The sequence below is a fragment of the Brettanomyces nanus genome, chromosome 1 (assembly GCF_011074865.1).
Source record: "Brettanomyces nanus chromosome 1, complete sequence".
Taxonomy (NCBI): Eukaryota; Fungi; Ascomycota; class Pichiomycetes; order Pichiales; family Pichiaceae; genus Brettanomyces; species Brettanomyces nanus.
In genome coordinates this window covers 3,017,292-3,036,938 of record NC_052374.1, presented here as the reverse complement: position 1 = coordinate 3,036,938, position 19,647 = coordinate 3,017,292, and the positions used below count along the sequence as shown (strand labels likewise).

Below are 19,647 nucleotides of genomic sequence, written 5' to 3'. Positions count from 1 at the left end.
TTTCATTCTTATTAACTAATGCTGCGAAAAGTACTTATCATAACCGGTCAAAACAAACCTGAAGTGCACATCCCCCTTTTTCATTCGTTTCCATGCTTTTGCTATATTTTCCTCACTGATATCAATGGTTTCTACCCAAGGCTTAATACCCTTGTCAGCAGCAAATTGAAGCATATACTCCACATCTCTTTGAGATCCTGCGGCAGATGAACCAATAGAAAGACTGTTGGAAAGCAAAAAATTCGGATCGAGTTCTAGTTTCTCACCTGTTGGAGGAGCACTGATAAAGTGCAACTTGCAATGAGGTCTTAGCATTCTCATGGCTTTCTCAACATAGTCATCATTCAAACTGAAAGCAGTGGTGACAATAAGATCGAAACTATCAAGATATTCTTCTGGAAACTTTGGGTCTGAAGTGGCAATGAAATGATCAGCACCAAGTTTCAAAGCAGTTTCCTTCTTGCTTTCAGTTCTCGAAATGGCAGTGACTTCGGCACCTAAAGCCTTGGCAAAGAGAATAGTCATATGACCGATACCACCAATACCACTGACACCAACTTTGGTACCCTTAGTAACACCGGCAGTCATTAAAGGTCTTAAACCAGTCATACCACCGCACAACAATGGAGCAGCATGTATTGTTTCTATTGCATCAGGAATCTTGAAGACAAACCGTTTGTTAACACGAACATAGTTCGAGTAGCCACCCTGAGAATGGGATCCATCCGGACGGACAGTACCATAGGTACCAACCTGCGTTTTACAACTGTTCTCGACGTCGTGATCGCATCTCCAGCACTTACCACATGAATCACACTGGGCACCAACACCAACTCTATCTCCAAGATGGTACTTGGTTTTATCCACTTCGTTACCCATGTTGATAATGTGACCAATAATCTCATGACCAACGGCGATTGGAGTGTATGGTCTTCCCCAGTCACCCTTGGCACAGTGAGTATCTGAACCACATATACCGCAAGCAATGATCTTGATATCAATGTCAAAAGGTCTCAATGGATTTGGAGTGTAGACAAAATTCTTTGGCTCCAACCAATTATCAAAGTCATGGACACCGATAGATTTGATTTCTTTAATAGTTTCCGACATTTTTGTTAAGTTTTGATTTAAATGGTGGAAGGATTAAGTGAAAAGTTTTAGCCATCTCGGAAATTCTCAACTATATATATATCGCATCATCTTTTCTCCGGACTTAAGAGTTCTCCACATCATCGAATCTGTATTAGGAAATCGGTCTATTGAAAAAAAAGGCTAGACAATAGGCAGTTAAAATTGCCGGTCAATAATCTTCACCGTCCCACGTCTCCGTTTGCCTTCCAAATTGTCCTGCTTATGCTTACTAATTTATTGCTGGTGATACGGCTGTCTCGTGAGATGTACGGTGATTTCTAAAACCTTCTATTCAGGGTGGGGGTTTATTCGGGTATATTATTTTTTGTATTGCTTTTAAGTGCCGACCAACCAAAAAGTTTTGACCCTGTAAATACATAGGTAATTCTCGTTTTGGGGGTACTCGAGCAGACAAAAAAAGTACAGCCGATAACCTGTGAAGTATTCATATGTCAAAGATTTTTCGCTGATGTGTAACCTGGTGTGGTCACTCATAGTTGAGGTGCCTCATCCCAATCAACAACTGATCTAAGACCATCAGATTACATTTCGATGGATGTAGTTCAGTGATTTTTATTTTCAATATTAGGCGTGAACGAGGGAGGGTAGTGGAATCATTCTCTTCACCCTCTTCTCAACTTAATTTATGGAAAGTGTCCAATTGATAAGTAATTTAGGTTCAATGTGGACTGAGTAATACAGTGGTAAAGTTTATATTTTCGCAGCATGCACGGCTCGTGCGTTGTTGTCCATTTAAGACATAATCCCTAATTCACATTTGTATACTCATAGCTTAAGAGAGATGAATGAGCAACCCATCTTTAACACTTACTACTAAAGAAAGATACGCTATAGTTAAGTACGGCAACTTATTGGGGTCAATACTTCTATATAAAGTTTATCGATTAATATCTTCTTATCCATTCAAAATGTTCTTGCATCAAGTTTTCTTCATACTTATACCAATTTCAAAGAATGATACTTTTTAGTGCCTTCAGTTCTCCCTTATATTCATCACATAAATTTAATATAGTCTAATACTTAGCTTTTAGTTTAAATTTTTCTGGAAGCAGAATAAATGTAAAAGGAGTCTTTGAATGATATCTTGATTTTGGTATCTTAGAAGAGCAAAGACAAAAATACCAAGGAAAAAGCACCGTGGCGCAGTGGAAGCGCGCAGGGCTCATAACCCTGATGTCGCTGGATCGAAACCAGCCGGTGCTATTAAAAATGCAAGCAGAAACTGTTTGTCATTCCTTTTTTTATAACTATCGTAGTGACAAACGTTCAAATCCCTTGAATATAACTAGGTTCGGTCTGTCAGAGTGGTCTAGACAAGAAATGTAGCCGTACAAATAAGCTCTGACACGAGTCACCCCATGAGACTAAAAATCAAAGGCCGCAGTGTACCACATCGTTTTCCCATTTGGGGTCATCACTGCGGGGTAGTTATACCGCGTTACATACATCAAACTGGATATTCGAGCTCGTCTCCAACGAACGAGTAGTTTTTGTTGAAAAAGAATGGATCCTATTCTCGTGATTGAGGAAGATGCGGCTTTGTGTATCATTCCGAGCCACACTGTTTAGTATAACGTAAATCGAATTATATAAAAGCTGATCAATTAAATTTGAATTGCACTTCTTCTTTTACGCAATAACTTATTTAATCATTCCCATCCATACCTTATGGAAAAAGCACGGCTTAAATGCAATAGAGTTTCTTTAGTGGTAAAGGATCAACCATCAATACGAAGACGGTATAGTTATCCGATGAGTGTTTCCTGTAGGGGGCCTCCAGTCTTAAGGGAATTCATAGGCGAGCAAGGGGAGGAGGAGGAGGACGATGATAAAGGGGAAGAAACAAAAGTTCTCAAGGGTTCATTTCCGATGATGGGTTCCTTGGTGTACTTTAGGAAGAAGAGAGATGCTCTAGTTGATGAAGAGGTTGAGAGACTAACAAAGTCTCTTAGCAGCTATACAATCAAGGCGACGTCTGAGCATTCAAATGTGGAAGGTCAAGAGACAACAGGGACACCAGGGGCACCAGAGACACCATGGGGAGCAGAGACACCAGGGGCAGCAGAGATACCAGGGTTAGCAGCAACACAAGAACCCCAAGACGAATACGACTTGTTTAGTGTTGGTGACCCAGACGATCCGCTAGACGAAGATTCTCTTTTTGATACCACAACAATTATTGCAGATCGATCTTCGTTTGGTGAGGACACCTTACCTGATTTGTCTGGACCTTACGATCCTTTTAAAGAGATCGACAGTAAGGTAGAAAGGCAGAGGCGCGAGAGTATTAACTGGCTTGACAACTCGGTGTTGAGCTCATTGACCGAGAGTAGTGATCAGGATGCCGAGCACCATCTCCATCATCATCATCGTCATCATCATCACCACCATCCCCATAATCAAAATTCAGATAAGCATATACGGAGACATTTCAGTGAAGGTGACAATGATCAAAGAAATGAAACTGAGTGGTTACAGGAGTATCGTCCGATTCCCAAGCCGGAAGCTGCAGAAGAACAAAGCACAACGGCAGCCAATAGCATTCCTCACGAGCATCAGAGAGACGAGCACCAGAGAAACGAGCACCAAAGACACGAGCACCAAAGACGACTCACTTGCGCTGTCATCTTCACCAAACCTCGAATTGTAGATATATAACTTTTCTAAACTGATTATCTTTACATTATATTGATTATGCATTATGTTTCTTATGTTATGGAATGGCGCGTACGTGTGTGTCTTCTCAACGCGTTCAGAAGTATCTAATTGAACCGCGAAAATGATCTTTCTCTTCTTCTCTAGAGATGTCACCATTGCTTCCCTTGGCATACGACAGATCTCGAATAGATGAATTGACGAATCCCCATTCAATCGTTCTTTCTACTGTCGTCACCAACAGAGGATCTGAATTAGATGCGATGGATGATCTGTTCGATATACCTACGGTCACACCTTCATCTGATCCGTACTCAGAGACTTCATCTTTACCCTATAGTTCTTCTTCCTCTTGCTTAGACACCACCAAATTACCTTATCTCCAGAAGTTGCATAAACCACAGAATGGAACCATTCATACTACACCGAGCTCTGATACTTCTTTGGGGTCTCTCCATCGGCTCCAAAAACTCACGCCAGGAAACGACCTTGCTCTTGATCGAGAGGGTAAAGTATATGGGATTAAACTTGCTGATGATACTTTTCCTATGGGATATAGACCAAGTTTATACGATGACCCAACTTTTTTTGTTGTGCAGAACTCTACAGAAACACTCAACAGAGCCTCAGAAGTCATCACACGGACGTTCGAACGCGATCCCAATAGGGAAATCTATGAAGCTTACATGCTCGATCTGGACAGATATGGCCTCAAGTCATTGCCTGAACAGATCAACGATTTTCGAGACTTGGTTATCTTCAACAGAAAGGGAGAAATCACTCCGCCATGCCTACAATTATTTGCATCCAATAACGAACTTCGGTCTATTTCACCCAAGATCTTTGAAATTGGAGGTCTTGAAATACTTGTGCTTCGAAACAACAAGATTGCTCGTGTTCCGAGCGCTATAGGACACGCCAAATCTTTGAGGAATATCAACATTGCGCAGAATAAGATCAAATTCTTCCCTCATACTATTCTTAATTTGGATCATTTGGAGGTGCTTACGATAAGACCCAATCAACTTATCGAGGCAAGAGAAGTGGCATGCCAAGAGGTTCATAAGGTAGAACCGCTACAGGATACAGAGTTTCATGAGTTCGGTAAGGAAATTAGGTATACTGGAGAGTTGAGATGGATCACCAAGGACAAACTAATCAGTGGAACGGCAATTACTGCCATCAAGTTGTCCAGAAACTTATCGTCTTTGCAGGAAAACACTTTTTCCACGAAAGAGGCCAATTTTTGGACTCTCCACCACACCCAACCTGACGAGGATCACACTAGGGAGCAGGAGTATGCCATGAAGCATACCTCATGGTGTCCCAAATTAAGTGAACTTGCGTCGAGAAGAATTTCTGAATACCTTATTTCCCAATCAGAGATTATGAAATGGAAGGATACTACGCACGAGAGAATGTATAAGATGGCCATTAAGGCGTTGATACACAAGACAAATGGAGAAACATGCGGTTATTGCAAGAATATAGTAGTAGAATCGGTGGCCGAATTGATGGAATGGTGGGACTTCAAAGATTGCAGTCTCATCCCCATCAAGCGTAATTTTTGTTCTAAGAGATGTGCACTTCTTTGGTGGGAAAAGATTGCACCGATTACCACGAACGAGGAGTATGGAGAAGAAGAATACAAGAGGACAGAGCCTCACTTCTGGGATTGACATCACCGATGCATTGTCATTAAGTCTATATTATATTGTTACTAGTATACTATCATACTATTCGCTACACCCATACTTTGACGGTGTTGTCGGCAGACCCGCTGGCGAGATAGCACCTAATTCCCTGAGCTAGCAGTTTCTTGGCTTTGTGTTGGTCCTTCTCATCAGTACTGTGGGCAAACTTCGCGTAGTCATCAGCAAGCACTGGATCTGCGAATCGAATCACGTTGACAAAATTCTCATGATCTTTCAAGATGACAGTTGGACGAATTCCGCCGGATGCAGAGGCATCTACCGATCCCCCTTCGATTGCACTGAAAATTGACTTCAAATCCCAGAACTTGATGGTCTTGTCGTCAGAACAGCTGACAAGAAATTGACCGTTGGGATGAATAGCTAATTTACGCACCCAAGTGGTATGTCCTTCAATTTGATATACCAGCTTACCTCTGGGATCAGCACTAGGCCTAGGAACACCAGTAGTCAGATCTGGTAGAGGCAATTTCCAAATTTTGATAAGATTATCACGACCGCAACTGGCACAGTATTTGTAGTTCAACTTTAAGTAGAGTGGATCATCAATCTCCTTAGTCTCCCTTTGCAATGGTATGAATACAACGTCCTCAACGACCTGCTCATGTCCTATGCAAAGCCCTATACCAGTGCCAGAGTTTAGATGAGTCAATCGTACGGACTGGTCGTTGGAACAACTGAGTAAAAACTCATCACCTTCAGAGTCTGACACCAAGTCGAGATTTCTCACCCAGTCCGAATGGCCTTGAATAGTCTTGATACACCAACCGGAAGTCACATCCCACACTTTGATCGTGCAATCTCTTGACGAGGTTACTAGTTTAGAAGGATCGATCTTACTGAAGAGTGCAGCAGAAACGAGATGACTATGGCCCGAAAGGGTACGGATAGGTACATTGTAAGCGGTGCTATTGAGATCCCAAATCTTAACCAGTAAATCAGAAGAAGCAGACGCAAGATAAACAGACGAGTCACTGAAGTGGCTGTATGCTGAAAGCAAAGACTGTTGATGGTCCTAGAATGGGCATTGCGTATGATTTTCTCGGGCTCTGACATATCTAGTAAGTTCCACACTGCTATAACTCCGTCCTGGCCAGCCGTTACCAGTATTGGGTTGTATGGATGAAAAGCCAGAGCAGTAACAGATGCCTGATGATACCTGAGTGTAGCGCGCACCCTCTTGGGAAACCAATGATATTTATCCCTGGTGACAGTACTGCCGTTACCATTCTGGAGTAGTGTATCATAATCTTCGATGATCTTAGTCTGTTCCTGTAATTGCTTTTCGAGCTCGTATATTTTCTTCTGTAAATTTAATACCGTCGACCATTTCTTCTCAAGATAATTAGAGGGATGGTTGATAAGAGCTTGTCCTGATATTCTTTGTAGCTGTCCAGTCCAACTAACTTGTTTACTAGATAGTCAAGTAATGTGTAATCATTATCGGAGTCCCGATCTGCTTTAGATCCAAGATACTGAACAATGGATTTATGCAATTCAGTTAACTGCCTTTCCGACAGATACGGCGAGTCCATATAGTAAAGAGGTGCCACAGAACTAATAGAACCGACCAGAAATCACCACCAGTTCACAATAGGTCTTAAGATTCAGGGCTCCTACCGAACCATTCATCCTTACACCACAACAATTGCGCATCCTTCTGCTTTTTAACTCACCCAACTTAAAAATTTTTTTATCAGGCGTAGTAGAATCCTTGAAACAAGAGCTAGCTAGCTAGCGAGCTCATCAACTATCAGCTTCACGTAGGTCCGGTTTTGCTTTAGACATGGGAAAGGGAGCATTGAAATTTGGAGGCAAGTCTGGTATTCTCCCGAAACCAAGACAAATTTTCAAGCAGCCTTACAAGCATCAGGTGTATGTTAAGGCAGAGGACACGGGATATGTAGATGGTATCATACACCCTAAGGGAACTACAAGAAATTTGATTCGCCCTAAAGTATTTACACCAGAACAGAGGTTAAAGAAAACGGCGGCAAAGCCAAAAAAGCTGTATTCAAGAGAGGATGTGGACCATATGCCTGAGGCACAGAGGTTCAAGATTAAAAACGCAGAAATTAGAAGACAGTTTTTAAAAGAGTCATACGAAGGTGAAGTGAAGAGATTAGAGAAACGTGAGGAGTACCAGAAGAAGATGTCAGGAGAAAGAAAGAAGATTGCAGAAGAGGCACAAAGACTAGAGAAATCTAAGGCCGAGTTGTACACAGTTCCAACAGTGGAAAGCTATCTAGAAGGACCACTAATTAAGCCTAGAAGCGAGGAAGATAAAGAGGCATTGAAATTGAAAAGAAAAGCCAATAGACTTGCACAGGAAATGAAGGTGAAAGAAGAGAGATCGATCAAATTGATGGAATTGTACAATGCCTCCAGCGATTTTGCTATAACGGAATCAAAGCTACACCTACTTGTGGACGAAGCCTTTAGTGAAAGAAAATTGAAGGAGATCAACAAGCTTCTTAATATAAGTCCGGACAGATTGGGAACTATGCCTACCACGATAGACTTTGAAAGTAGTCTCAAGGATATCATTTTGGGTAACGTTAATAAAGGACCATCATATGAGGTCGTTCAAGACACTATGAGCGGTTTCAATGATGAAGTGCATGATACTGCAGAGAAGTTCCAACGGGAAAAGAAACTACAGATGAAACAAGAAGCAGAGAAGAAACAGAAGAAACTCCAAGAGCTACAGAATGAGATGTTGAAAGATAGAGAGGCAAAGCAGCAGTGAAACTACATGTAAATAAAGGATATAAGGTTTCACGTTTATTTGTAAGCTACATGTAAATAAAAGATATAAGGTTTCACGTTTATTTGCATATGTACAAGTTGAACAAGAAGAAAAACGAAAGGCTGGTGAATCAGTCATTTCTCTTAGGCTTAGGTGCCAAGGCTCTATCAAAGGCGGGAATCAAAGTCTGAGCCATTGCAAAGGAAAAGACTAACTTGGGACCAGTAGTCAACAACTTGGGAGTCAAACCTTTGAAAAAAGATGTCACACCTTCTTGCTTCATCATGTTTTTGACGATGGTCCAGCCAGTTTCCTGAGAGTCAAAGTTTTTGTTCTGAATACGAGTCTTGACGACATCCAAAGGAGCGGAAACAATTAAAGAAGCACAGGCACCACAAATAGAAGCACCAAAGTTCTGGGCCATAGAAGCAGAGTTGTGGTCTTTCAAATGGAAGATGTACTCCTTAGCAAAGGTGTTACCACCAAACAAGGCAAAGGAACCAGGAATATTTCTTGCAACAGTCCATCCCCAGCCTTTATACAAGTTATTTAGGCCCTCATCCTGCATAATCTTGAGGAAACCCCTACCTTTAAAAGCTTCAGGGTTGGTTTGACTCTTGATCTTCATCACGTCCAATGGTAATAGGAACACTTCACCGATACCAATTATCGAACCAGCAGTGGCAGAAAGCATAGCCTTACCAGTATGAGTACCAAACATATTGTCGAAGTTCTCCTTGTAGTTGGAAGTGAGATACTCTTTAACAAACGGTTGTCCACCGTACTTGTAGACTCTCTGAAGAATCTTGTAGCAAGCAGCATAACCTAATCCAGGATAAAGTGAAAGCAATCTCTTACCGATTGGAGCCTCAGCCATATCCCTGAATATCACCTGGTTCAACTTAGAAGCTGTGGTGACTCTGGTTTGGTTACTCATCATTCTTTTGGTGATAGTATCGATTGGATGGAACACACCTATTTCACAGACACCGGCGGATGCCGATCCCAAAACTCTGGCAAGACCTGATTGTTTCTTATCTCCGGAACTCATTTTAAAAAGGTTGAGAGAATAATAGGACAAACGAACACGAACAATAGAACGATGTAGAGAGAGATAGTTATGTCCACAAGATATGTTCCCGTACTTTTCCTTTTGATTCCTCTCTAAGCGCTATTTTTCACAATTACTCTTTTCGTCCAGACGAAAAAAATTTTATTTATAGTTTGTGGCGTATGAGAATATCCTCAAACTTCCTTATTTGGAAATATATAAACACACTTAATTTATTTGTTTGAGACGTAGATTGATATCTCCAACTGAGCTTGCAACTGATACCGACACTCTTCTGCTCTAAAAACGCTCTATAAATCCTCATATCAAATGACATTTGGGGATTTTTCTGAAATCTGTAAGAGAACGCCTTTGGCGTTATGTGCGTTAACTGAGCCGCTCAATGATCCGTCCAACAGTCCTTTATCGGGGGTTCTTCCCAAATGCTATGCTCGAACTGTGACGTTAGCCAACACCTTGATCTTTGAGATAGGTACTGCCTTCATCAGAATGGCCATTCTTATTATATTATTGCTTATTGTATATCTGGTCAGACTTCGATATACTTCCGTGGCTAGACGTGAAATGCTCTTCTTTTTCTGGTCTCTTATAGCCAATACTATAGCTTCGCTTATAGTGGACACTGGGGTATCACCTCCAGGCTCTTCTTCATATGCATATTTTGTTAGTCTACAGCTTGCAACTTCTGCCACAAGTTATTGGGCCCTTTTGTTTTCTGGAATTTCCGGTTTTGGTTTCTGGGAAGATGGCTCCACTCGAGCGATGGTGGCACTCTATGTTTCAGCCGTTGGCATCTTTATCGTCAATTATATCATACCACTTTTCACCTTTACCAAGGCTGTTTCAGGCTTAGGACCATCAAAGACAACGGCGCTCTTTGTTCTTTTCTTTATTATCAACCCTCTTATGCTTGTGCTATGGCTCCTTTCCCAACTATTTATATGCTTCTTTATGTTGGTTATTAATTGGTGGGCATTAGGCGCCTTGAGTTTGGCCGTTTTCTTTTTCGCTGCTTCCCAGGCTTTACTATATTCGCTGAGTCAACAGATCTGTGAAGGCCTTAAACATTACGTGGATGGTACTGTATTCAGCAGTTTGAGCGCTATGTTCTGCATTATGATGGTGTTCAAATATTGGGATATCATCACTTTCGACGACGATGAATACTATAGATTTACCGAGGTGGTTCCAGGTGTTGGCTTTGAACAGAAGCCCAAAAACTTTTGAACTGACTGTATAATTTATATCAAAATATAGAAATAAACTGTACGTATGCCTTACTATATCTTTTCAAACTCATCAGAATCTAGTAATCCTCCTTTTTTCTTCTCCTCACCTCTTCTGGCAAACTCCTTACCAAAGGCCAACAAAATAAGCTTCTCAATTCCTCTATATATCCACTTGGTCATGATCCAGATTCCTCCAATAATGGTCACCAGCTTGACGAAGAAATGCCAGAAGGACAACCTTCTTTCCGCCACAATCATTTTGATAGGATCAAAGTCGTACCGGAAAAATATGCCCGGCATGTATCTTTCAGTAGTCTCAAACATAGACATTGCATACTGAGTAGTGTCGATCTCCAGACCCAATTTCTTATACATGGTTGGAATGATGTCCAACTTATAATGATAAGAATGCCTCTTTTCATCTGTGACTTTATATGTCATATCTAACGGATTGTCCAAGTAGGGGAAAAAATCTCCAAAGGAGAACTCAGAGATGAAATGTGTAAAGTTGAACGATGCCTCGGGAGCCATAGTTCTATCAGGATAGGCATACCCTTTGGCAGTAATATGGAACTCTCCCTGAACTCGATTGATTGGGATGGTACCAAAAATTCGGCAAAATGGCATCTCCACGTTGATGTGCTGACCCTCTGTAAAGAACCTGGCCTCCACTGAATTGGCTAGAACGTCCTCTAGTTGGGGCGTATACACCTTCTTTTTTGTCTGAAAGTACCATTCAGGCACCTGATCAGAAATTCCCTCAAAGTTGAGCTTTTCAGCAGCAAGTATCCGATCCTGCGTAGAATCTCTCACATTAGCGTTAACATATTTGCATGGCATGGCCACGGCGATATCCAAATTGAGCTTGAGATCTTTACGAATCACATCATCGACGGTGAATTGATGGTCGATGAATCCGTCAAGGTATCCTCCCACTTCCACCCATATCATAAAGAATAGAAACATGTACATGCCGATAGATGTTACCGACCCCCTGGTGGTTCTCACCTGGCTCGAAGGAGGAATTTTTGCTTGTATGGGGTTAGTAACTACAATAACGAGCTGAGTGAAATAATACTGATATACTTACGAAACGCATCAAAACTTCTGAGAAGGTTTCGGCGTTGGTCCATGGTGAAATGAAGCTGAAGTAGGATGAGAGCCTGTAAGCAAAACTATCTTGACAGCAAAAAACCCGGCTCGATATAAGTAGACGAGAAATCTTAGACACTGTGAGTTTTTATTTTATCCTTTAATAATGTACACTTCAATTTTATATATTTCTCCCTAACTGGCTTTATTTCTTGGCTTCCTGAGCTATCGTCATCAAGTGTGCACTCTTCTCACTTCCAGGAACATAGTTAGGGTTCGACTTGTTATGAATTGTATAGTACAATGGACATGACTTGTTTGTTCTAATATGTCCCAACATACCACACGTAGCACACCGACGGCTTGTGGATTTTCCTTTTCCGATACCCTTTCCACTGATTCTTCCTTCTGAGTCGATGTTGGCTGCTGTAATACCAGGGGATTTCTTCTTCTTCTTCTCGTGCTGCTTCTGTAACTTGGCCAATTCTTCCTCCAACCGTTTCTTCACCTTCAAGTTCTCCTCTGCATCATTGGTCAACACAAGGCTATTACTATCAAGCTCTGTAGGATCCTCCAATAGCAGAGCTTGTTTTCTTCTAACATACAGCTCTACCACTTTAGGATCCCTTACTATCTCCACTCGTCTCTCCAATATACCGTAGCCGTTTCTAACCATTCGGGTAATCTTTAAATATCTGGGCTTTTCATCCACCTCCTTATTCACCTCTTGGTTAGCTATACGCATATATTGATCATCTTTCATTTCTTCATCATCTACTACTCTTGGTTTTCCAGGATGATTTCCAGGCGAGCTCAGAACTCTCTGTTGACGGTACCATACCTTTGAAATCTCTTCATCATACAGCTTCTGCTGCTCGGCAACATTATAAGAATGCGATGCTGCATTGCTTGCTTTATCTCCCCTTTTACCACCACCTCCTCCATTTGGAGTAATAGGCGTACCCACTTCACTTTCTACGTTCTTCAAAAAGCCTCCCTTCATAGATATCTTCAAGAACGAAAAGGCATCGCCACGACTAGATGGATCTCCCTGACCGTGGATTTGAAGCATCGCCTTGCCCTGTGTAGCCTGGATGAAATTACGTGTAGTATTCCAAGGCGCCAATTCCATCAACTGCGTCTCTTCCGCATGCATTGCTTCCTTCTGATGCTTCTCCTTGTCACCTTCACCTCCTTCAAATGATAATAACCTCTCACGACGAAAGGATTCCACATCATCAAACCGCTGCTGAGCACTCTGCATCGATTCCAGAAGACAGATATCTTCAGGTGAGATCATCGCTCTAGTACCTATAAATCCCGGGACTTTTTCGTGAGCCTTCACTTTCCAGAAACCTTGATCTTCTCCACTACGCTGATATTCCATAAACTCTTTCAATCTCTGTCTGTTCTGCATATCCGTATGCTCTGGGAAATGACGCGAGATATCTTTAACAAGTAATCTGCGATGCTCGTCGGCATTGAGAATTCTGTAAACAATCATCTTAAGCCTATTCTTCGAGATGGCAGACACTTTACGTGAATGCGGTCCAGGTACTTCCACCGCTGGGAAAGTTTGCCCCACAGTAAACAAATTATTAACGGCTCTGAGGAAATACCGTTGAGACATTCCAGCACCGGCACTTCTCACTAAAAGAAAATCGGTTGACGCTGCATCATGCTTGAAAATAGGAGCTCTCACCATCTGATTATATAAAGTGGGAACAATATTGCCCCTTTCGATAGATCCAAAATTCCAAAATGGGGATCTATCTTCAAGCCCCAATACATGGGTCTCACCAATGGGTAACTTGGGACGTGAAGAATCTCCCTCAGACACTTTTCTATAGTAGTTGATCAACTTGGAACACATGCCAGGCTTGTTAAGAGCAATAGGATTCTCTTCCGAGTACTCCATAAAGAACAACTGTGCTGAATCTCCAGTGGTAAGATTGCTAGTATGCGGTAGAAGTTGAGCAGCATCCTTGCCACGGTCTTTTCTTTTCTCTTCCTCGTCTTTGGCTTTGAGAAAAGCATGGTTGTGTTGGACCTGACTGAAAACTGAGGCCTATGAAACATTCTGAGACTTCTTGAAGCAGGTTTGACAGGGTAGAACGGCGACTGTAAACGTAAGGCGGGAGGTGCATGCTCAATGGTAAGATTACCAATTGTGGAACGCACCTTCGTGTGATAGTTCTTTTTGAGAATGTCATAGGATGAATCGTTGGATATATTGAACCTCTTTTCTAATGCCGAGGATGTAAGTGGTATCTCTGCATGTACCACATGATCACGATTTTGCTGCATCAGCTGTCTCTTCTTCTCCCTATCCTCCAATAAAAGGCCTGGATCATTAGAATCGAGCCTCAAATTGATCGAATCCAAATCCAACAGACCGTCGAGAATCAATTGACAGTTCTCACCTTCATCCCAGTCATCAATATCAATATTTTTAGTACGAGAAATCTTTCTTTTTGGACCTTCCAAAATGGCATCGTCATCCCAATCTGCCGTTGCCAGAACCAAATCTTTGTCATATGCGGAAAGAGGTCTCTTTTCTTTGTAGCGATGATGACGGCGCTTATCTGCACCCGCATCATTCACATCTTTGCCATATTGCAAATCTTCGTCGGTGATCTCCACTAGACGAGGCTCTTGTAGAGACAGAACACCTCTTCTAGACTGCTTGCTAGATATTTGCTTGCTTGTCAGACGGAAGGATTTTCTTGAATCCGACTGAATCTCAAACCTCATCTTTGTGGGGATCAAGGGTCTCTTAACACGAGGTGGCTGTTGATAGGGAAAATCCAAAGGAGCAATAGGGAAAAGAGTTTGCATCTTGATTGGCTTTCCGGAACGGAAGGAGGGATAAAACACATGTAGAAGTTTTCGATTGTTCTCCTTTCTCTTCTCTCTTATCATTTCATCCAAAGCTTGCTGTTCCTCTTTACTAAGATCAGAACGATTATTAATATGACTTTCTTGATTCGGATGATCCTCCTCTTCGCCTAGTAAATCCTGCTGAATGGATTGCGCACCTGGAAAACTATTACCAAACAAACCACCTGAAATCTCCTCCATGTCCCCTCCGTCTTCTTGAACCCCCTGCATTCCTTCCATTTCAAGCTCTTTCATGAGATCGTCGTCCTCACCATTGTCGTCATCAACATTGTCGCCCTTAACACCCTTGTTATCATTGTCGTTGTCGCTGTCTTTGTCGCTGTCGTTGTCGCTGTCGTTGTCGACGCCAGGTTCAACAGAAACAGCACGCCCATCAATCTGTTTACTCTCACCGGAGAGATTCTCTTCAGCCAATTCATCCTCATCACTGAAGTCCAAGGCATCCTCGGCATGCTTGGTACTACCATCGAACAGCTGGTTGAAATCAAACATTCCAATCTGTCCACCCAATACATCCTCAGGACCCTCTTCCGAAGACATCGAGTTTTCTCGTTTCTTACCGGGAGAGCTCATACTAAATGGCTATGACACCGTAAATAAATAGAAAGAAACGAGGCCAACAAACCCTTTCAATATGTCCAGTGATCTTATAAACTCGTCTGGTCTCCCAGCATTGATTCTATCGACTCATCGACGCGACAAAAAATTCCTTGTGACTTACTGGAAACCCACTATCTAAGACTTACTTACCGAGACTAACTCCAACCTCACTTCTTTCACCCTCCCCTACGGCCATACAATAGAATGCTCTCTCTTCTTTCCAAAAAATCCCTCGTTCCAATGCTATGATTCGGATAAGATTTCTCTCTACTGTGGCTCCAGCTGAAGTAGAGAGCTTAATTAAGGCCAGTAAGAATCCTCTACTTCCAGTGGATGCTTCATGGTACAAGCCTAATGTTCCTACAAATGGGTACAATGAATTCCAGAAAGAGAGATTCAATAAAATGCTGTGTTTTTGATATCGATAAGATATCCGACAAAACGTCTTCCTTCCCTCACATGCTTCCAGCCAAAGAGTTATTTGAGAGAGAGGTTGGTGACTTAGGAATTACCAATGAAACCGCTTTACTGCTCTATGACCAGCAGGGGATCTTTTTCTGTTTGCAGAGCAGCTTGGATGTTTGAAGTGTTTGGCCACGACCCGGAAAAATTGTTTATTCTGAACTCATATCCATCCTACAAACAGTCTTTTTCGGATCCAAACTTGGTCATGGTTGTTCACGAGATGCGTAACAGGTTACGTACCGATATAGTTTTCAAGCCATCTCCTCACAAGGCTACCAAGTATACGGCTTCTTTTGATGCTTCGAAGGTCGTCTCCTACGAACAATTGCTTGATCTTGCTGAACAGGGTAGGATCGGCAAAGACTATACCTTGATCGATGCCAGATCCAACGATAGATTCACTGGCGCCGCCGCTGAGCCAAGACCTGGCCTTTCATCTGGGCATGTACCAGGTGCCATCAATATTCCATTTGAAGAGCTTCTTACGCCTACAAAGTCTTTCCTTTCTTCTGTTACCTTGGGTCACGTCATCGCTAAGAGGTCAATCGATCCATCAAAGCCAATCATTGTTATGTGTGGTACCGGTGTTACTGCTTGTGTAGTGAGAACAGGCTTGATTCTTGCCGGATTCTCTCCTGAGAATATTGCTGTCTACGACGGCTCTTGGACCGAGTGGGCTCAGAGAGCTCCAAAGGACTTGATTGTCAAGACTAAAAACTGAAACTTTGTCGTAATCTTGATTATAGATTTATGAATATTTTAAGTTACCTGTAATTTTCAAAACCTAAATACCAATTCGTTGCTGTCCAAGTCCTGGAAAATCCTCTTCAATTGCTTTATTATCTGTCCCCAAATATCGTATCCGACGCTACCAATTCTGCAACTCAGTCTTAATTCCAAAACGTCGATGATTTCCTTAAACTTCAAAGGTTCTCCAATGTCCAACAACTTCAACATCATATCATTGAACAGATTCACATCCATTTCATCGGGACCATTCTTCTCGTTAATAGTATAATCGAGCCAGGTGGTCAACTTCTTCTTGATCTCTTCGAATCGAGTAATTGGGATTCCCTGGAATCGGAGTCTTGCCGAAGTATCTAAGAGTCTTTCCGTGATCAGTACTTCTGTTCTAGGTCTAACCCTCTTCTTGGTAGGAGAGTCTAATAGATTATCAATGTCGTTCAAATGTCTTCTGGATTTACGAGGCGTTGACTGGAGGTCTCTTCTTCGAAGCTCTTGCTTTATCTCTTGTTGGATAGACAAAGGAAGCTCCTTAAAGACGTCCCAGTTGATATGACCAAGTGCTACTGGTGATATTTGAGGAATTGCCGAAGGGGAATGCAGCATATCTGCGGTCTTCGTCGATGCCGCCGGAACAGCCAAACCGACAGAATCTACTGGTACAGAGAACTCCACCCTATCCAGTTTCTTATAAGGCAACTTCGTCTGATTCGTTGCCTCATTTGTTTCATGAATCAACCTACCCATTGTTACAGCTACACCTCTTAGCTCGGTTGGATCAGCACCTAATATCCGCCATAGATACTTTAGCTCGCTGGCTATCAGTCCCAATTCTCTTGTGTCCACACCAAATCTTGATGACTTTGATATAAACACACATCTGCCCATTCCCAAAAACTTTGGAGGTACTTTAGGTGCCTCTGGATGCCGTAGAGCCAATTTTAATGAAAGCGAAGAACCTTTCACATCGGTTTCCTTTAGCCTATCAGTTAAAACCCCGGCCAATCTAGTAAGAAACTCCTCCACCTGCGAATCATTATCGAATCGTATTCCCCAATTAACATCCACCGAAAGAGATTTCCTGGTAAACTTCTCGGGATTACTTAGAACGTCAATGGAAGTGAGATCAGTACCTCTTGCGTACTCGTAAATCGTAGTGCCGGTCTTAACTCCAAACAATCCAATTAACTTATCCTTCGGTAGCTGTCGAACTCGTCCAATAGTGACATCCCGCTCAGAAAGATCTTCTTCCAGTTTACTATTGATACTGTAACCGATACCAGGTAGGTCCCTAAAGTGTAAAGACTCAATAAATCGCAAGACTTCAGGCACCTTCACTTGGTAAATTCCATCAGGCTTCGCTTTCCTTAAGCATAGTTTTGCTAACAATACGTTTGGCCCGCAGCCACAACTCACAGAACATTCGGTATCTTCCAGTACTCTGCGCTTGATATCCTTCATTATATCCATTGAATCCCGGTTCTCGGCCAGACTTGTAACATCCAATAGAGCCTCATCTACACTAACCGGTAATATTGAATCCGCATCAAACTGAAGAAGGGTTTCATAAAATCTCTGAGAAATTTGCTCATAAGCATCAAAGTTGTAGTCAAGACAGATCAACTTAGGACAAAGCTTCTTGGCGCTTCCAAGCCACATTCCATTCTTACACCCCTTAGACCGCGCCACATAATTGCAGGATGCCACATCTGAACCATTACTTCCGTGGGTAACGCACACGGGAAGATTATGGATGTCAATGGGAGGAGAGTGCTTCAAAGCAGACACGGTTGCAAAAAAACAGTCAAAGTCAACATGGATGATGACTTTTCTGGCATTCGATGACGATTTCTGTCGATTTTTCAGTCTTTCCCTTAGTACTCCTATTGCCTTTTGAAGAAACTTCGATCGTAACTCCATTTTCCATGTACTCAAATGATGTAATCTTGATTTGGCAAAAAACTTGGGAAGGAAACTAGGATCCTTGGCTGTCAAATGGCCAAAATCTTCAGCTTTGCCAGTTCTAGGGTCAACATTATTCTCAGGCGCCGACTCAAGTGGATCGTCCGGATTGGTGAACTCATTCAATTGAGACACCTCGATCGGTGCCTCTTCAATGACAGAGGAAATCAGTTTTTGGGGAAACTCCAACTTCTTTTGACCGTAGTCATTATTAATAAGCATGAATTCTCCCCAGGAGAGTAACCTTCCGGCTTCAACACTTCTAGTTATCCATTCTGGATTTACCACTTTGTAATTACGAAATTCTATCCTTTTTCTGGGGGTTAGTTGTTCGGCTATGATATGCGTAGCATTACCTTTGGCACCCAAAAAGGCAAGAAATTTACCTCCGTAAAGAATAATAATTCTATGAAGCTGACTGACATCCGGGTGAGTCTTACCATTCACATAAATGACACAGTCCTTGAATATCTTAGGATAGTTCTTATTCCTTGCTTTGCTGACGAAATCAACATATTGGCGATCTTGATCCTGTTGCTTGAGGTGTTTATTCTGAAAGTAGGTTGTATAATCACCAAATGCAATTTCTCCACTGGGTCCATCGGATTCACCGGGAGAAGGCTCTACAAGAGACCTTGGGGCCTGATCACCACCTTTCACAAGCTTCTGAGAAGAAGACGCCAACATATTCATGCTGGTCTTTCCCAATATCTCATCCTCATCCATAGTATTAAACCCTACTGAACTATATTGCTCAGTTTCATCCTGACTTGGTCCCATCAAATCTTTTTGGGTAGCATCATTGGACTCATGTTTTATTGTGTGTTCAGAACTAAGCTTATTAACAAACGTAATAAACTCCGAGTTGTTCATCGACCTCCATTCTTCGAATGTAGAACTGATGGCTACCGGCTGCTTAAAAAACGAGTTTGTACCGGTGCTGCTGGCTTTAAGTGGCTCTTCTTCTAATTGTGAAGAAAAAACATCGATCAAACACTGCTTATCCTTTTGGTTAATCTCATCGCTGCTCTCGTCATTATCAGTCGGAATAATTTTTTCTCCTTCTCACTCCAAATCATCAAGCAACCTATTGACTTCAGAATCATTAACAGACCATTCTTGACCGTTGCTTGAAGAAGTGGTCATTTAGGAGTAAGGATAGCCTACACCGAGAACGATAAGGATTTCAGATCTTTCAATTGCACCGCCTTTTTCAGATTTAGGAACTTTTTCCGCTTACACTGTATTTCTGTGTTCATATTTGCTATATTAAAAGTTACATAATAGATATATTGGTACAATTGATAGAGAAAG

The 19,647-nt window shown here is 42.0% G+C and overlaps 11 protein-coding genes and 1 non-coding gene across 12 annotated transcripts; 6 read left to right on the top strand and 6 right to left on the bottom strand.

Moving 5' to 3' along the window:
* Positions 1-15: 15 nt before the first annotated feature.
* FOA43_001425 (uncharacterized protein) lies at positions 16-1,110 on the bottom strand (the record flags this gene model as incomplete). Its single annotated transcript, XM_038921740.1, has 1 exon — positions 16-1,110. The coding sequence occupies one exon, from the start codon at positions 1,108-1,110 to the stop codon at positions 16-18; it is 1,095 nt and encodes a 364-aa protein (XP_038777668.1).
* Positions 1,111-2,283: 1,173 nt separating this feature from the next.
* FOA43_001424 lies at positions 2,284-2,355 on the top strand. Its single transcript has one exon. It is a non-coding gene; the product is annotated as a tRNA-Met (tRNA).
* A 549-nt stretch (positions 2,356-2,904) lies between these two features.
* On the top strand, positions 2,905-3,810 carry FOA43_001423 (uncharacterized protein; the record flags this gene model as incomplete). Its single annotated transcript, XM_038921739.1, has 2 exons — positions 2,905-2,908; positions 2,951-3,810. The coding sequence occupies 2 exons, from the start codon at positions 2,905-2,907 to the stop codon at positions 3,808-3,810; spliced, it is 864 nt and encodes a 287-aa protein (XP_038777667.1).
* Positions 3,811-3,956: 146 nt separating this feature from the next.
* Positions 3,957-5,486, top strand: FOA43_001422 (uncharacterized protein; the record flags this gene model as incomplete). The annotated part of the gene is made up of 1 exon (XM_038921738.1): positions 3,957-5,486. One exon carries the CDS (start codon positions 3,957-3,959, stop codon positions 5,484-5,486), a length of 1,530 nt encoding a protein of 509 aa, XP_038777666.1.
* Positions 5,487-5,550: 64 nt separating this feature from the next.
* On the bottom strand, positions 5,551-7,054 carry FOA43_001421 (uncharacterized protein; the record flags this gene model as incomplete). The annotated part of the gene is made up of 3 exons (XM_038921737.1): positions 5,551-6,534; positions 6,603-6,824; positions 6,935-7,054. The coding sequence occupies 3 exons, from the start codon at positions 7,052-7,054 to the stop codon at positions 5,551-5,553; spliced, it is 1,326 nt and encodes a 441-aa protein (XP_038777665.1).
* A 251-nt stretch (positions 7,055-7,305) lies between these two features.
* On the top strand, positions 7,306-8,268 carry FOA43_001420 (uncharacterized protein; the record flags this gene model as incomplete). Its single annotated transcript, XM_038921736.1, has 1 exon — positions 7,306-8,268. The coding sequence occupies one exon, from the start codon at positions 7,306-7,308 to the stop codon at positions 8,266-8,268; it is 963 nt and encodes a 320-aa protein (XP_038777664.1).
* Positions 8,269-8,398: 130 nt separating this feature from the next.
* Positions 8,399-9,319, bottom strand: GGC1 (Mitochondrial GTP/GDP carrier protein 1; the record flags this gene model as incomplete). Its single annotated transcript, XM_038921735.1, has 1 exon — positions 8,399-9,319. The coding sequence occupies one exon, from the start codon at positions 9,317-9,319 to the stop codon at positions 8,399-8,401; it is 921 nt and encodes a 306-aa protein (XP_038777663.1).
* A 330-nt stretch (positions 9,320-9,649) lies between these two features.
* FOA43_001418 (uncharacterized protein) lies at positions 9,650-10,567 on the top strand (the record flags this gene model as incomplete). The annotated part of the gene is made up of 1 exon (XM_038921734.1): positions 9,650-10,567. One exon carries the CDS (start codon positions 9,650-9,652, stop codon positions 10,565-10,567), a length of 918 nt encoding a protein of 305 aa, XP_038777662.1.
* Positions 10,568-10,620: 53 nt separating this feature from the next.
* FOA43_001417 (uncharacterized protein) lies at positions 10,621-11,541 on the bottom strand (the record flags this gene model as incomplete). The annotated part of the gene is made up of 1 exon (XM_038921733.1): positions 10,621-11,541. The coding sequence occupies one exon, from the start codon at positions 11,539-11,541 to the stop codon at positions 10,621-10,623; it is 921 nt and encodes a 306-aa protein (XP_038777661.1).
* A 325-nt stretch (positions 11,542-11,866) lies between these two features.
* FOA43_001416 (uncharacterized protein) lies at positions 11,867-15,135 on the bottom strand (the record flags this gene model as incomplete). The annotated part of the gene is made up of 2 exons (XM_038921732.1): positions 11,867-13,616; positions 13,712-15,135. 2 exons carry the CDS (start codon positions 15,133-15,135, stop codon positions 11,867-11,869), a joined length of 3,174 nt encoding a protein of 1,057 aa, XP_038777660.1.
* A 562-nt stretch (positions 15,136-15,697) lies between these two features.
* FOA43_001415 (uncharacterized protein) lies at positions 15,698-16,348 on the top strand (the record flags this gene model as incomplete). The annotated part of the gene is made up of 1 exon (XM_038921731.1): positions 15,698-16,348. The coding sequence occupies one exon, from the start codon at positions 15,698-15,700 to the stop codon at positions 16,346-16,348; it is 651 nt and encodes a 216-aa protein (XP_038777659.1).
* Positions 16,349-16,404: 56 nt separating this feature from the next.
* FOA43_001414 (uncharacterized protein) lies at positions 16,405-19,479 on the bottom strand (the record flags this gene model as incomplete). Its single annotated transcript, XM_038921730.1, has 2 exons — positions 16,405-19,357; positions 19,403-19,479. The coding sequence occupies 2 exons, from the start codon at positions 19,477-19,479 to the stop codon at positions 16,405-16,407; spliced, it is 3,030 nt and encodes a 1,009-aa protein (XP_038777658.1).
* Positions 19,480-19,647: the final 168 nt, after the last annotated feature.